The sequence below is a fragment of the Sceloporus undulatus genome, chromosome 5 (genome assembly GCF_019175285.1).
Source record: "Sceloporus undulatus isolate JIND9_A2432 ecotype Alabama chromosome 5, SceUnd_v1.1, whole genome shotgun sequence".
Lineage (NCBI taxonomy): Eukaryota > Metazoa > Chordata > Lepidosauria > Squamata > Phrynosomatidae > Sceloporus > Sceloporus undulatus.
The window spans coordinates 171,210,212-171,226,699 of record NC_056526.1 but is presented as its reverse complement, the minus strand read 5'-3'; the positions used below and the strand labels follow the sequence as shown (position 1 = coordinate 171,226,699).

The 16,488-nt window shown below is 39.0% G+C and overlaps 1 protein-coding gene across 4 annotated transcripts in view; it reads left to right on the top strand.

Annotated features, from left to right (window-relative positions):
* RAP1GDS1 (Rap1 GTPase-GDP dissociation stimulator 1) overlaps positions 1-16,488 on the top strand; it is a 114,498-nt gene that overhangs the window by 59,156 nt on the left and 38,854 nt on the right. For 3 of the 4 annotated variants that reach the window (XM_042470802.1, XM_042470801.1, XM_042470804.1), the window contains one exon: positions 15,091-15,237. The exons of the other annotated variant lie outside the window; for it this stretch is intronic. In XM_042470802.1, coding sequence (XP_042326736.1) covers positions 15,091-15,237 — 147 coding nt within the window. The remainder of the gene's footprint in view (positions 1-15,090; positions 15,238-16,488) is intronic. 4 annotated transcript variants of the gene reach the window in all.

Sequence of the window (16,488 nt, the reverse complement as noted above, 5' to 3'; positions counted from 1 at the left end):
TACTGTTAATCTTGGATAATCCTGTATTCTAGGAATGTGGGAGAAAAGCTTATCTCTAGTCACTTTCTTCAGCATAATTTTCTAAACCATAAATATGCTGCCCTTTCCATTATTCATCTTTCCCCCTAAACTTAGAAATCCCCCAATATTGTGGCTTTTCCTTGTAAGGGAGTTGTTCTTTCACAGCTGTTGCAAGCTGGACTGACATTTTGTTTATTAGCATTAACTGCAAAATCTCTGTCCTGGTCAGTCACAGCCAGTTCAGAACCTCATCATCAGCATATAGGTTTTAGGAGCTAATGATTAGATTATTTGGGAAGCATGAAACAACCAGTCTATAAAATGTGAGAGCAATGATCCTGTATGCTCTATCATTGATTGTCATTAGGATCATACTGTGGCTAAATCATTGAAACCACATCTAAATCATCCCTCTTAACAACCAAAGCAGACATGTTGTGTGGAAAATATTTTCTTTTTCTTATTTAAATGTAGTTTCTAAGATTGATTATGGACACATTATTTGCACAACTTTTGTGGTTAACACTTTTTTCAGATGAATTTTGCCATTCAGAAATTTAAATATCTCAGTTATTAGTCAGGCATAGATTCTACTAGGTAAGAATTTCAGCTTCCCCAAGTGAAGGTAAGGATGCATTTTGATTCTCTAATCTTGTATATCTGAAGTCTGCAAATAGGAAGTTGGAATTTTAATAGCCTGTGAAACCTGCTCTTTCAGTAACTGTTTCTTCAAGTTATATACAGTGAGCCAGCCTTCTCCAGATGTGTTGGGCTACATCTCCTGCCATTTCCACCAGCTGAGGTGAGGCTGATAGGAGTTGTAGTCTGAAATTTCTGGCAGGGTGGCAGGTTGGGCAGCAGGAATAAGCATCATCAAAGCAAAAAAAGAGAGTAAGTGCTAGACTGCATCACTGTATAGGTTTTACTGGATAATGATTGTGATGGCAATAAAACTTTACTGATCAGTAAACTACTGTCAGTAGGGTCATCATTTTGCTGATCTGAAGTTTTTAAGACACACATACTCCAGAGATTTATCCAGTTTTGCCTTGCTCAGCACAGTACTATTTTTCCCATATTGCTTAAGTTCTGCCAATAAACAAAGTGATTTGTTTTCATATACAGATTTGACATTTTATTAAGAACACATTTTTATTTTACCATAAACAGTGGTATCAGAAGTTATTAGCAGAACACTGTTTTATCTTGTAGGAATCATTGCAGACTGACATATTTGCCCGCAGATTTTCCATATGAGGAACTGTTTCTATGTACAGTGAACTGCTAAACCTTAAAGAGAAATTTACTGAATGAAGAAATGCAACTGAACTGGAATAGATGTCTGTGAGGGCTCATTTCATAAAGAGAAATAGGGCAACTTGAGAAGTCCTACTGTGTCCTAGTGGAAGCAGATTGGATGTGAATGAAAGATTTAGGGGATTTGAAACTTAGCCTGCTTGGATGTACCCTTCCTAGTTAAGGAGTCATTGGTCAGTCAAAGTGGCCACTTTCAGTTGGTATGTCCAATTTCTGATTCAATTCTGGGTTTGTAGAAATTGCCATGGAAGCAAAAGCAGACAAACAGCCTCATTTACAATGCTTGAGAAAGTTAATCCGTTATTCTGAGAATTGTTTGTAGCATATTGTAGCAGTATGATAGTCTCAACAGAAAATGCACAATTGTTGAAAATTACAAAGGTCATTAAAAGTATATATTGTAGAAGTTCAATCAGTGTTGCCAGAAAGCAAGTATCAGGTCACTTGCAGAAATGAACGGTATTTGTAGAACTTATTGTTTGACAGCTGGAGATTATCCTTATCCATTTCAGAACATTTTATATTAGCAATATTGTTAGGTCATTTATTGTCCAGCCTATGTAATACAACTTCAAATCACATATCAGTAATATGACCACTGTATACTTACAGGGGATTGTGGTATATGTGGTCTCTTAATGGTACCGGGGCTGCCATTGAACTGGTGGGTGTACATCAGTGCGTTCTCTGTACAGACAAAAGATAGTTTAGTTAGGCCTTTGTATCCATGGGTTTGCCCTTCATGGAGTGCAGCATCCACAGATGGCCCTACCTCATTCTCCCCGATGGTGGCGTATGCATGTGGCTGTAGTAATGCAGCTGCACTCATGACATACTACCACTACACAACACAATTTGAGGTCCCACAGTTTTTGACATCCACCCCCAGGGATACACAGGTCCAACTGTACTTCATTGCACAATTCATAGTGGGTTAAATCTAATGCCTTCCATAACAAGTGAGCTCTAACCAGTATTCAAGAATCCTCCTTTCCATCCCTACCCCATAACCTACCCCATTCAACAGTGCCTGCTGGCCTGTTTTATAGCATTTCCAGGAACTGAGATGGAGCTGTCCAGGGTGAGCTAATCCATTTGCATGCACATAGATCTGGCTCTTACCTGCTTGATTTATGGGTTTCATTCCCATGTAATATAATAGCCACTAGTTTAGACAGCTTTATTAGGAGGCGGATTGCAGATGCATTTATGAAGAAGGGGTCTACCATTGGTCATATGAAACTTCTATGTTCCAAAGCAGAATGCCATTGAACGCCATTCGGTGGAGAAGGAAGCAACAGCAGAAACTGGCTGCTATGTCAGTGTGCTGTTTGTGGACTTCCCAAAAGCAATTGGGTGGCCATTGTGGGAAGCAGAACATTGTATTAGGTAGACTTGTAAATCTAATCTAAGAGTTCTTTTTCCATTTAAGGATCACCACAGCTGAAATCTAAGCTGTTCTTGGAAGGAAAGATCTTTTAAATTGGTCTGACGTTTAGTGTCCCGGGGAGGGGGGGATACTTCTGGTAGATTATATTTGTGTTTGTTTGTAAACCATGTTTTGTCTGTCTTGAGTATGGTGAAATATACTTTAAGGTATAATTCCTTTCCAAAAATCATTGTGAGCCTGCTGTGAATTGAATTAGAAAGTCTGGTAGAGCTGTAGATTATTTTGGAGTATATTATTCAGTTCTTGCCTGCTTGGTAGTTGTAGGTTTCAAAAACAGTTCCATCTGAGTCTCATATGGTCAGGATTACTCTCTGATGATGGGGCGGGGCTCCATTGATCATTTGAGGAGGGGAATGAATTTTTGGAAGAATGTGGGGGGCAATAAGGGACAGTTTCTCAGTAGGAACATTGCAGTGGTCTATCAGTGTTAGCAGTTAATGTTGCCACTCTTTTCTATGGTCTTAGGCGTCCAATTTACTATCCTTCCTTTTTTGAAAGGGGTTTGACTCGGATGGAACCATTCCAGAAACCTACAACTACCAAGCAGACAAGAAGGCTGTAATTGTAACAATTAAATGACTGCATTCCCATCTCCAGAATTACGGATGGTTTCTGCTCCTCTTCTTCTCTAGTTGCCTGGTAAATCTTTTTGCAGCAGTTCCATTCCTGGATTTAACCTTGGAGTTGCTTACTAGCAACACCTTGCTTAGATCACAACAGGCTAAATAGGCAAGTGGAGGAATACTAATCCTGTTGTGACTTTATTCCCCTTTTAATCTCTCTTCCCTTTCTGTGGAAGAAATTGCTTTTGAAACAGGGGCTGGAAGAACATCAAGGACAGGAGTCAGAGAAGCTGTTCCTTCTTTCCTCCCCCCCCCCCCCCCGACACACAATAGCTGTGTTCATCTTTAAGTAATGTGACACCTTAGAGACTAATTGTTCTGTTGCTACAGGAGTTTTCATAGGCAATAGCAGACTTCATCAGCATCTCTAGGGTACCACAGCCCTTTCTATATTTGTTCTCTTTGCCTTTGCAAGTTAGCCTTAAAAATAGGTGTGTGTGTGTGTTTCTAGACACTCTCACAAGTGCCAAGAAACAATGTGAGGCATCAGTGAGAAAACACAGGCTTTTCGATGGTCTGATATTCAAGCCCTGGTATCTCTGCTTTAAATAGTCTCAGGGAAAAAAAACTGGGAGAAGATCTGTGCTAAAATCATTGGACAACTGCTGTCAGGTTAAATAGGCACAGCCAGGCTACATAGGCAAAGTCTGATTCAGTATAAAACAGTTTCCTCATACCAGTATTTGTTAATATTATGCACAAAATACATTATTCAAAATGTGTAATATAATGTCTGTAGTGAGTACTTAGACAAATTATCTAGGAAATATTTAAGCAGATGTCCATTCTACTTTTCAGATGAGTTGAATCACTCTCCATTTGGGAGAGTTGTTGGTCTCTGGTGAGAAGCCAGTGTTACCAATTGACTAGGCAGTGGAAGTACTTCCCTTCCATTTTACCTTGGATGGCAACCCAGCTTGGCTTTAAACACTTCCATCAAGTTACATTTACCCTCTTTTTACCTAGTTGAAAAGCTTGGTTAAAAGCAATGGAAAGACCAGAACAGTAGTAAACATGAAACCCATATTTTAAATATTTTCAAATGTATCACTTAAGAACTGAAGCAGGGACTTGTTCTGGCTCTATCAGGGATTTTGGAATGAAGCCCTGCCCTTCTGTATCACAGGTTTCTTTTGTTCTACATCTATCATAGTTCTTTATTTAGAGATAGAATAATAGAATAATAAAACTGGAAGAGACCACAAGGTCCAAATATACAACTTAAAATAACAATTTGTTTTCCAACTTTCAGGAACTCCATTTGGGGTCTTCTTTTTTCTTCCTTTAACTTGATCTTATTAAAATTTTACATTTTAAATATGCATAGCCAATAGAAAATGTTTTGTTATGTAACAGGCTCACCTTGAATTGCAGGTCTTTATTTTATCATCTCTCATTCTTACACCTTAATGTCCCTGAAATGTTACTAAAACTACAAGGTGTCATTTACTTTTTCTTGTTTTGTATTGTTTAAAAAAACAATACAAAACTGAATTGACATATTGTTGGAAATTGTCATATTCCATAAGTTCAGACAGAAGTTGAGTTTAAAATACTCTCTTCACAAATTAGAAACAGAGGTGGAGCTAAAATGCTCACAGTTCATACACTGCCACAATGTAAATCAATAATAGTGATTGGCCAAGCTGGCTAGGGAATTCATGGACATATGGTCCAGAAAACACGTTTTCCAAGCTCTGGGTGTTAGCAGTATTGGATCCTCTCCACCATTTCCCAGGGTGTCTGAATGAAAAGCTTTGCTTCCTAATTTGAAAGTGAATTGAAGTGGTGAAAGAAGGGATCCCTTCAGTATTGTTGCTACACTCCACTTTTAACTACTTAGCATTTTTTTCACTGGATGAAGAAAACTTTATTGTGTTATTTTAATATAATACTGTATCTGAGGAGAAAAAATTGGATTTGATATTATGTTAGGTGTTGCATGTTCTTTGAGAAATATAGGCCACTTGTAGGCAACTGCAGGGGGTACATTTCTAGTTGTTTTTTTAAAATATATATATAGCTTTGTTTAAAAATGCTGAGTAGTGAAAGGGATGACTGCAACCTATTTAAGAGGTGAATTGCCACTCCTGGAGATTTTTTGCCAAAATGAGTGCAATCTAGGGAGACTGGGCATTTTGAGGGCCACAGCTATAGTCTGAGAGGGCCATTTGCAGCCCCAGGGCCAACTTTACCCACCTTGGCTGTAGATAGTGTTGGGGATACATGGGCATGGAGCATGTGAGTTCAGATGGTATCATATCATTGATGGCTGTTGGCAGTGGGGAAGCTGATGAATAAATTAATTTCTGAAAAGTGTCCTTAAGAGCCTGATTAGCATCAGATGCTGGCTTCCTAAAACTTCTCATAGCAGAGCAATAAAATATGATATGAAATTCACAAGACAATTGCTCTTTTACTTTTTCAGTCAAATTCTGAATAGATTCTTTGAGTCATACCTTGATTAAAATGTGGTACTGTATATGACTCTGGTACATCTGTTGCACACAAATAATCTCCCACTGAATAAACAAATACAATTTCTTTCATATTACCCATTGTTCTAGTAAAATCTTCGTGGGATCAGAAACAGACGCATATGTGCCATTAATAATTCATTGTGCCTTGCATTGACAGCTTGTGAATCTTCTTATTTTGATAGTTGTCTGGGGGAAAGCGGGGGCTTCCATTGATGTTTATTCTTTCATTCCATCACAAGATTGGGGGATCATGAAAACATTTCTTTGCCATAGCAAGCAGGAGTCTTCTTTGGGTCGGCAAGCTTACAGTACCTGTCTGTTCCTTCCTTCTTTACTGTGGCCAGACTACAGAGTTTGACAGTGAGGTAATTCTCTTTCTGCTGTTCGAGGCACTCAAGTGCACAAGGTGGAAAGCATGTCATATATACTGTCAAAACAACCAGCTGAGCTGCCTGGGCCTTAGCTGATGATTATCACTCCCACACTCTTGTGCAGATTTATCTTTAGCCAGTTTATTAAAAACTGTCCCCAACTACTGTCATGAAATAAGTACCTAGATTTTAGAATTTGGGGCAGAGAAAAGTTGTGAGAGGCTAGGTGTTTGGATGTCATTAATCTTCAGTGGCATACTGATTACAACATGCTTCAGACTTTTTAAATCACGGGTGAGAATGTGTGGGCCTGCAGAAGTTTTAGGACTGTAACTCATCCATCTCTTACCATTCACTATGCTAGTTAGAGTTGATGAGTGGTTCAGTTCAATGTCATCTTGGAGGAATACACATTCCACTGTTTTTCTCTGAATTATCTCTTCCTTCTGATCAAATGTGAATATTTAATGGCGAGAGAGAACAGTAAGAGACGTGTAGTGGTTTGAGTGTTGGATTAAGTCTCTAGGAGACAAGGACTCAAATCCCTACTCAGCCATGGAAACCCACTGGAGGACCTTGGACAAGTTACATTTTCTCAGCCTGAGAGAAGCTTATTTATTTATTTGTATCCCGCCTTTCTCCCAAAATGGGATTCAATGTGGCTTGAACAAATCTTGCCAGGAAAACCCGGTAACTGGTTCACCTTAGGTTCTCCAAAAATCAGAAACAACTTGAAGGCATACAGGAGGACAATAAAATGAAATCCAGTGAGTCTCCTGAGCAGCTTGTATCTAAACATCTTGTCACTTATGTATTCCCAATATAAATAAACAGAAACATCCATCAAATAGAGTGTACTCTGGTTCTGTGGGTCAGAAACCAAAGATTTTGCAGTAGAATATCAACATACGAGTGCTATGAGCTCATTAGATTGTCCTGTCATTTAAGTTACATTGCTGTTGAAAGCTATACCCTTATCTACACTTGTAAAATGTGGGGCATACTTATATGCACCAATATGAAATTCTGGAGACTTCTTTATGAATGTATTTACGCTTCCAGATTCTAATTTTAGGCATGAAAGTAACTTTGGGAAGCATTTGTATCGCCTAAAATTATAGCAGGGGAAACAGCCCAGAGTCTTCAGAATAAAGTATGTAAGTTAGCATTCAAATTTTGGAGCTGGAAGAGACTAATTAAATCTTTAGACAGTAAACAAGGCATTCTTGTTTAAGACTGGAAATACTTTTTTAATTACATAAAATATTCAAATCATTCCTTTGGGAGTCTTTTAAAGAATAAATGGAATGCTAGCAAAACTTGCCAACTTTTCTTTAAAAGGAGGGACACTCCTGAGGAAAAAAGTTTTGCTCTATTTTCCCCATTTTATTAAATGTCCTCTGCTAAGAAATAGAATTTAAAAGTATCCCCTCATGGTTCACAAATGCTCAACTTGCTGAATCAAAATAATAGTATAATGGGTTTATCTTTGTTTTTAATTTCAGCACTGGGGAAAAAAAGCATCCTTGTTTATTTGTTTCACAAATATTTGTTGATGCTAATTGGTTCACTCTTGTGAAATGCATCGATTAGAATTAAATACCCGAATAGTTACTGGTAAAATAGTACAGTGTGCCTTGATATCTACTGGGGTTTCATACCAGGACCCCCATGGATACCAAAATCCATGGATTCTCTAGTCCCATTGTATACAATGGCAGAGTAAAACAGTGTCCCTTATGGCAACATAAAGGTTTGCTTTTTGGAATTTACATTTTTAAAAATATTTTTAAGCTGTGGATGCTTGAATCTGTGGACAAAGAGGACTGACTGTATATTTTGCCATTCTTTATGCAGGATAAAATATTAAGAAAAGCCAAGTGAAAAAGGGCAGCAGGGTTTGCTCTGGTACCTCAAAAAAGCTAAAGATGCTAGAAACACTAAGCCAGTGGCATCTTGAACTGTGGTTTAGAACATTATTTTTCTTGGTGGGGAAGGTTTTTTTAATTCATTGATTGCTTCAAAATGCACATTTAAGAAGTAGTTCTGTAGGCCTTTTTTGTTTAACTCAGCTAAGCCAAATGTCATTTTAAATGCTGTGTCTTGAGAGAGAACTGTATTAGTCTCAGATCCTGTGAGTGGTTTAAAATTTTGTCACTAATTTATGCCGACCACGAAGAGATTTTTATTACAACACTACCACTTATATGAAGAATAAAATTATTTCTAAAACTGTCTGATACATTGTGACAAAATGACCAAGTTGTAGTATCAATAGTGATTTGCTATAATAGCAAAATAGGATCTCCAGGTGTAGAGTTAATATCTTCCAAGATTTATACTGTAGCTCAGAGACAGAATGCATACTTTGCATGCAAAAGATGTGAGATTCATCCCTGGCATTTCCTAATAGTTTGGAGTTTCTCAGAAACCCTGAAGAACAGCTGCTCTTGATCTGTCTCAGTTTTATGATAACCTCCTAGGTCTGAATACCAGTTGGTGAAGGGAGCAGGTTATTATCTCCAGTCCCTCCTCTGGTGTCATACTGGCATTAGTTCCTAGTGAAGTCACTAATGTCCAAAACACATTGCAGAAGTAATCCACTTTGAGATCACTTTACCCGCCCTGGCTCAATGCTAGGTAGTTTTGGGAACTGTAATTTTGTGAGATATTTAGCCTTCTCTGTCAGAAAGCTCTGTCGCCACCATAAACTCCAGCTCCCAGGATTCCGTAGCACTGAGCCGGGGCAGTGAAAGCATTCTCAGACTGGATTATTACTGCAGTATGTTTTGGACCTAAGATAATTTAGGATTCCTTCTACTCTGGTTATTAAAAAAAGGCACAGAAACAATTTTAGCTCCTACCCAAAATACAGCTTGGGGGGGGGTTATAAATGTTTCAGGTACAAAGAATTATTAATAAACAAGAAGCTCCTTGGGATACATATATAAATGCTCAAACCAATAAGAAGGTTAAAAGGAGGGAAGAATTGTGGGGGGGGGGGGGCTAGAAGAAAAAAAATGACATCTTTGTTAGGTAGGATTTTTATTTAATAACATCAATTTCCAATCCATAAAATATATTTTGCCTATCATATATTGGTATTTCTTATTCATTTGGACATAAAAGACTACGGCCATTAAACAGAACTTTTTCTTTTTTACTTACTTACAGTATTTGCTGAGAGCTGTATTGATGCAGACCTGAAATTGTGATGGCGCTTTGCTCATCAGCTTTACAAAGAAGGATGTTTTTCTTTGCTGTTTTACACTACTTCAAAAAAACAAAACAAAACTCCACCATCCCACACAGCAACAACATAAAAAAACACTCCTAACACCTTCCAAACTACGAGACTCTAGTAACTAGAGGAACAGGGAATTGTTTTGTGTGGGAGCTCACTTTGCTGCCAAACTTGACAAGGTAACAAGCAGAGTGTGACAAAGCAGCCTATTCTGAAGTTGACTGGGATTTACTGGATGTTTTTTGTGGACAGCCTGGGTACATTAGAATCAGAAAACCAGAGAATGAAACTTATAATTAGTACCGTGTGTCATTCTGAGAGTGTGTGTTTTCCTTTTGAAAAGCAGTAAATTATTAGTCCCTGCCTGGAGCTTACAATCAAAATCTCTGGCAGTTTTCTGTACCCCAAATTATATTTTATTGGGTTGGATTCTACGATCTGGAAATACAGTTTCACTTACAGAGTGAAGCACATTCACCTACTTTTGCAAAGGGAAAGAGAGTGGGGAGGCCATTTTTGCTGATTTCCATTCCCTTGTGGCCCTTCAAAATCTATTACTGCAGGTGGGAGGTGATGCAGGAAATGTGGGATCAGCAAAAACTTCCAGTCTCTTTCATTTTATTGTAACCAGCTAAGGTGTACTGGTGATGACTGAGTCCATACCTAAGCCATCAAAATGGGGCCTCCTGGTTTCCTATCAACCCATATTTTTTAACCCTAGGAATTTTACTGTAATGGCTCAGAGTCCTCCTGTGTCTATTTCTTGACTGTGGGAACCCTAGTAGCAGTGAGTATTCAGTACTTTTATTCCAAGTCTCTACTTTCCAGGCTCAAGTCCAGTGTCAAGTTCTTGCAAGATACTTCCAAGTTGAGTCTCAAGTTGAGTCTCAAGTCTGAAAACCAATTTTAACAGAAAAAAAGGAGGTGGGTACTTTTCTTGGAGGGGAACAGCAAACTTATTGGGCAGTGGGCTTGAGGTGAGGTCTGCTCAACAGCCTTTCCCCACTGCACATCAGAGGATCATTCTAAAATTTTGAAAAGCTTTAGAAGGATCCTTTCACCTCCAGCTCATTGCACTTACTGTTCCCCTCCAAAAAACATGCCCTGTGCTCTGGGGGCGATGACAGAACATCAGTTACTAAAAATATACAGGTCACGAGTCAAACCAAGTCAGTGCATCTTTTATTGTCAAGTCAAGTCATTGGACTGACTTGAGTCCAAGTCAATCGACTTAAGTCTGCATGACTGCCTAGCAGTCTTTCATATATTCTCCTTTCCCTTTTTTCTGCCCCCAGAAGTGCCTCAGAGAGCCTTCTGCTGTTTTTAGCTCCTTAAAAACATTGTTCTAGGAAGCTCTCCATTTGGAATCTCAGCTTTAGACTAAAGCCAGTGATGGTGAAACTTTTAGAGACTGAGTACCCAAACTCAGTGGTGTTCCTGTACCGGGTGTCATCAAGTGTCGTGGGGGTTGGGACTTCCAGGGGGCAGGACTTCTGCCTTCCCGGGGGGGGGGGCAGGACCTCCAGAGGGAAAACCCAAGGCACACTCTCCCAGCCTCAGGTTAGCAATAACAAACCCCCCTCTGATGAAACTTGCCAAGAAAACTCCATGATAGTTTCACTTTAGAGTCGCCATACGTCAGAAATGACTTGAAGGCAGGACACACACAAGTCATGCCCTCTCAGCCTCAGAGGATAGCAGTGGAAATCATCTTCCGATGAAGCTTGTTCCATGATATTTTCACCTTAGGGTTGCTGGGAGTTGGCGCTTGGAAGGGAGGGAGGGTGCTCTGGGCCCCCATGTTGGAAACAACTTGGAGGCACACAACAATAACAAGCATAATAAAGCACAGAAGGCACAGCATGTTAATAAGAAAAAGAGAGCCAGCAGTTTGAGTTTTGACTCTGGAAACCAGAGCTTGAATCCAAGCTCAGCCATTAAACCCACTGGGAGACCTTGGGCAAGTCACACTCTCTCAGCCTAAGAGGACTGCAGTGGTAAACCACCTCTAAAGAAATCTTGCCAAGAAAACCCCATGGATGGCCTCATTACACTTCACAAACGTACAATTCCCAGAATTCGATAGCATGCAAGATGTGGGCCTTCCAGCCAGAAGATTTGCATCTCCTGGCTGGAAGATGCGTGACTTCTGCCAGAAGGGCCACATGCCTCCTCTCCTTGTCGTGGCTTGGCTTTCTACAGGAGAACCAGTTTGCGGTAAAGAGCTGGACTGGCCATGCACACCTCCCTGCTCCTCCTCACTGCAGCCTGGTTCTCCCAAGGCAAGCCATGCCTTGACAAGGAGCCAGGCCAAGCTTGCTCCCCTTGCCCCCACCCCTACTTGCTGTGGCTGCCATGTGTCCTCAGAGATGGCTTCACGTGCCAGAAAAGGCACATGTACCACAGGTTTGCCACCACAGGACTAAACATTGCAACCGGGGTGATAACCAAAAACAGTGTGTCATTTTTATCACATTCTGATGAGTTATGGCAGGCCCCCCCAGCCCTTTTTCCTTCTAGAAACTTCTCCCTTTTTACTTGAAACAGGGCACTACCATATGTTAACAACCAGAAATACGGTGTCACATTTTGAGGTGTCTACTACAGAGGTAAATTATAACTTCCCCTCTCCTTGGCTTTAGCACACACATACACACACCCTTTTCAGTTGTAATTCAGAGCCATTTGGATAATAGCCAAAAACCTTCTCATCAAATTTGGACACATTTAGCATCATGTTCTGATGAGCTGTGGCTGCCACAGGCAGACAGGCATGCATTCTTTTTTGTTATTGCAGATGTTCTCTTAGTTTATTATTATTTTTAAAAAAATAAACTATTGAGGCAATAAATAATGGATTTGTGATCAAGATTAAAAGTCAAGAATCTCATTTGAAAAATGTTTTGGGGGTAAAAATTCTGGAAACACCAAGCAATGATCAGTGGAACAGTCAACATTCTTTGAACCCGAAATAACAGGGTCTTGAGGAAAAAAAAGTTATTTATTGACCTGAATTTAAAATTTTAAATACTCTGAAAGCTTGTGATATGTTCATAGTGCTTAAAGATAATTTTGTGAATTCTGCATTTCTGTATTAGTGGTCCCAGTGTAGTCCTTTTGGGGGAGGTGTGTCAAGTGATAAGAATTTCCTAGAACTGATGATAGTGGTGATGGTGGTCAACATTTTAAAACCAGTCCTTCCTCTGAAATACCCAAAGACTTTTATGTGTTTTCTCATAACCAGTACTTTCATCCTTACCTAAACACTATAAAATAGCTTCGGCTTTCTTCTGGTTATGTTAAAAGCATTCAAAAGTGACCCAGCATCTGTGCCCTGGAAAATATTTGCTACTGCTGAACTTGACTGAGTCTTTATTCATTTCATCATTCCCCAGTGCATTAGATTGCATGTGTTTTGAAAAATATGACATCTCACAGAGAGAAGTTCTGATTTTTTTTGTCTTCTGTGTACAATTAGATAAGAAGTAGGAAGGCCTCCATTTAGACTGGAGTAGGCAAAGTAAAGCCTCCCAATATATTGTTGGAGTGCAATTCCTACTAGCCCTAGTCAGCATACCCAGTAGCTAGGTATGCTAGAAGCTGCAATTCAACAGTATCTGGAGGGCTACATTTTACCCATCCCTACTTTAGATAAAGAACAAAAGAAAATAAATTTGAAAGTTTTGAAAGTGAAGTTTTGAATCTATTGTATTTGAATATAAGGAAGAAATGTAGGAGTCATTTAGTTATAGGATACTGAAACCTACTAAACAAAGTTTGGAATTAGAGGAATGTTGCTGATTGATTGTATCGGGGATATATCTCTTGTTTATGTCTAGTAATAATTGTCCTTCTCTTGTGGAGACAGGAGAAAGATATACATTTTGAATTCTCAAAATTGCTAAATATCCCACTTCTAATTCTCATGTTGCAAGGTGTACTTGAGAATACTTAGAACTACTTGACACATACTCTCTACACTGTTACATGTTTGTCTGTTCTAGCTTAGAAATCTGTAACTGTTGGACACAGAAAGGGAGGAAATGTTTATGTATTGGTTAATAATTTGGCTAGATAAGCTTAGAAATAATGTTTCTTTGGTTTCTTTGACATATTCATAAGGAACAAGAAAACTCAATTGTGTTTTAAATGCAATGTCTGAATGAACAAAACATGCCTTAATCTTAATCAAATGGTTCACTGGGATTTGCAAATAATCCATGTTTGTGATTTGGCTGCAACCATGTTTAAAACAATTACACTACCTCTTCGAGTCCCCTGCATCTTAAAAACAGGAGTGCTGATCAGTTGAAAGGTAACTTACAAACAGATCTAAATCAAAGTTGACTGAGCAGGTTGAAAATTAACTATAATTTGCCTATAGGTTGGGGACTCATACTATGATTTTGGTTCTAAATTGTTGTAAAACTATTCAGCTATCTTGATGTTTTTAATGAAACCTAAGTAACTCATTTAAAGTTATGTCAGCCTTTCTGGCTGATGAAATTTCTTATTAAACAACTGAGCTTCCCATCTCCCACATATGTCTTGAACTTTTGACCAGCTGGTTTTAATAAGACTCTTCTATACTTTGGTATTGAAAACATATTTGCAAACTTTTGTTTTATCTCTGATAGCACAGACCTTTAACTGCTTTTTGAGGACTCCCCCTACCCTTCCCCCCTCCCAACAGATGGTCTCTGTTTGCACAATTTATGGACCTTGTGTGTATTTGCCATGCCCTCCAAAAATAAAAATAAAATCAGAGGTACTTATGCTAAGCAGGATCTACCCATACTGTCTTAAGAAATATGCGGGCTTTTGAAGAAGCCTTACCTGTGCTCTTTATCTTTTTGCTTTCTAGCCAAGCACTAGTAGGGGATCTTTGGCTTTCCAGGTGTTTTAGACTACAACCTCCACAACCCTTTCTGGTTGAGGCTTCTGGGGATTGAAATCCAAAAATCTGAAGCATCAAAAATTCCTGACTCCTGCAGTAGAAGAAAGATCTGTACGGTGTTGCTCAGTGAGAAAAGTCTAGTACAGTAATGACCTAGTGGTAATAAGGGAAGGATTAAATATTCCCCCACTTCCCAGTGCTTGTAGATTAGGGACTCTAGGATACTTCCCACTCACTCTTTCATCGGTTCATACTTTGCAAACAGCAACAACAAAACAAAACAGAAGTATCCTTCAGATAAAGCGCATATAGAACCCTTGTCCTTCTGCTTTGAAATTACATCGGTATAGTCCATATTATGATTAAAATGACCAGGATCCAGTGTTATGCTGAGGGATTCTGATTCTTTCAGTACCAACAGGAGGGGAGTGAGTCCCTTGTGGACCTTCAAAACCTACTCCAGAAGAATGGAAAACCCTCTGGAGCATGTTTTCAGGCAATGGAGATGGTTGCAGGGAGGTGGGTGTGAAAATGAAATCATGCCCAACCGCTAGCATGACATTGGATTTTGGCCACTGTAGCACTAATAATCCAATACCATCTTTCTCTTTTTATTATAATTGTTATGTTTAGAACTCATAAGTGCCTTTTTAATTTTATTTTTTAACTTGACTCTTTGTTTTACAGATGAGGGCAGAAGCGCAGTTGACCATGCAGGTGGGGCACAGATTGTAATAGACCATTTAAGGTCACTGTGCAGTAAAACAGATCCAGCCAGTGAGAAGCTCTTGACAGTCTTTTGTGGCATGCTGATGAACTATAGTAATGAGAATGGTAAACAAAAATGCTAAAAAGTAAACCCTTTGTCTTAACTATCATTTTAAATAAATAAATAAATAAATAAATAAAGGTGTATATTGTTATTAAAATTCAGCAAACATACTCTGGTTCAGCCCCACCCCCGCCCCCCATGTGCATGGGTTATATGTATGCAAAGGGATCTTGTTGCCTCTCTGAGACTAATAGAGTGAAAGATGGTGTAGCATAAGCTTTTGTAGACTTGGCCTATGTCCTCAGATACATGAAATGAGTAAGTAAGTAGACCAAGTCTACGAAAGTCTTTGCTAACAACTTCTTTCAGTAAGATCCTCTTGCATACTGATATTTCAGACTAACACAGCTATGTCTCTGAATTGTTTCTATGTGTACATTATGTTTCTTAAAACATATGCTCTATTGCATTGGTTTCAGTGGAAGGAGCTATTTTGTATGCACAAAAGGATCATACATCTTAGTCTCCTCTGCTGAAGTGTTTCAGAGGCAAGTGAGTTGTGTTTTGGGAGGAAATACGATGGCCATCAACAGTGTCCTTCTCTCTCACCATCAGTGGCTTAGTCTGGACTGCAAGCTCATAAACCATGGCTTGTGACCATTTGGCCAATCTACCCTTCGTTCTCCTCCTTTTACATGTTGGTTTCAGCATGGAAATCCTTTTGTTTTGGATCCTGTTTCAGGTAGAATGAAGAGTGCTAGTTCAAAACAGAACAGGTTTTGGTTACAGAGTTAGTGAAGGAGCAAAATAGAGGAATCGTGTGTGCGTGTGTGTCTGTGTGCATGTGCAAGCAAATACATGATTTTGACACACTTTCTCAGCCTTGCAAACATTTTTTGTAAAGCCAAGAATGTACATCTGAACCAGAAATGGGAGGGAATCAAAACAGTAGCTATTTGATGACTGGATATTGAGAAGTAGCATTTTTAAAAAAGCAAATAATTGTGTAAAGTTTTATAATAATACTTTGCTGCATTCCTTAATAACATCTTTGCATCTTTTGCTTACGATAGCCAGCTCTGCTGAAGTTTGCCAATCTGCGAAATCTTTCTCACTCTTCTTTTTTCCTGTCCATAACATGGTTTCAATTTAGATTTTGATAGGTATTAGAACAATTGAAATAAAAGAGATCTGTTGCTTCTAACAGACAGGGTGATTGAACAGTCCAGGAGGATTTGCTTCACATTCCACCCCTGATATCTGAGGATTGTTATTAAACTGGTTGTTCTGCCTAATCACCTATGAGTGCTTTT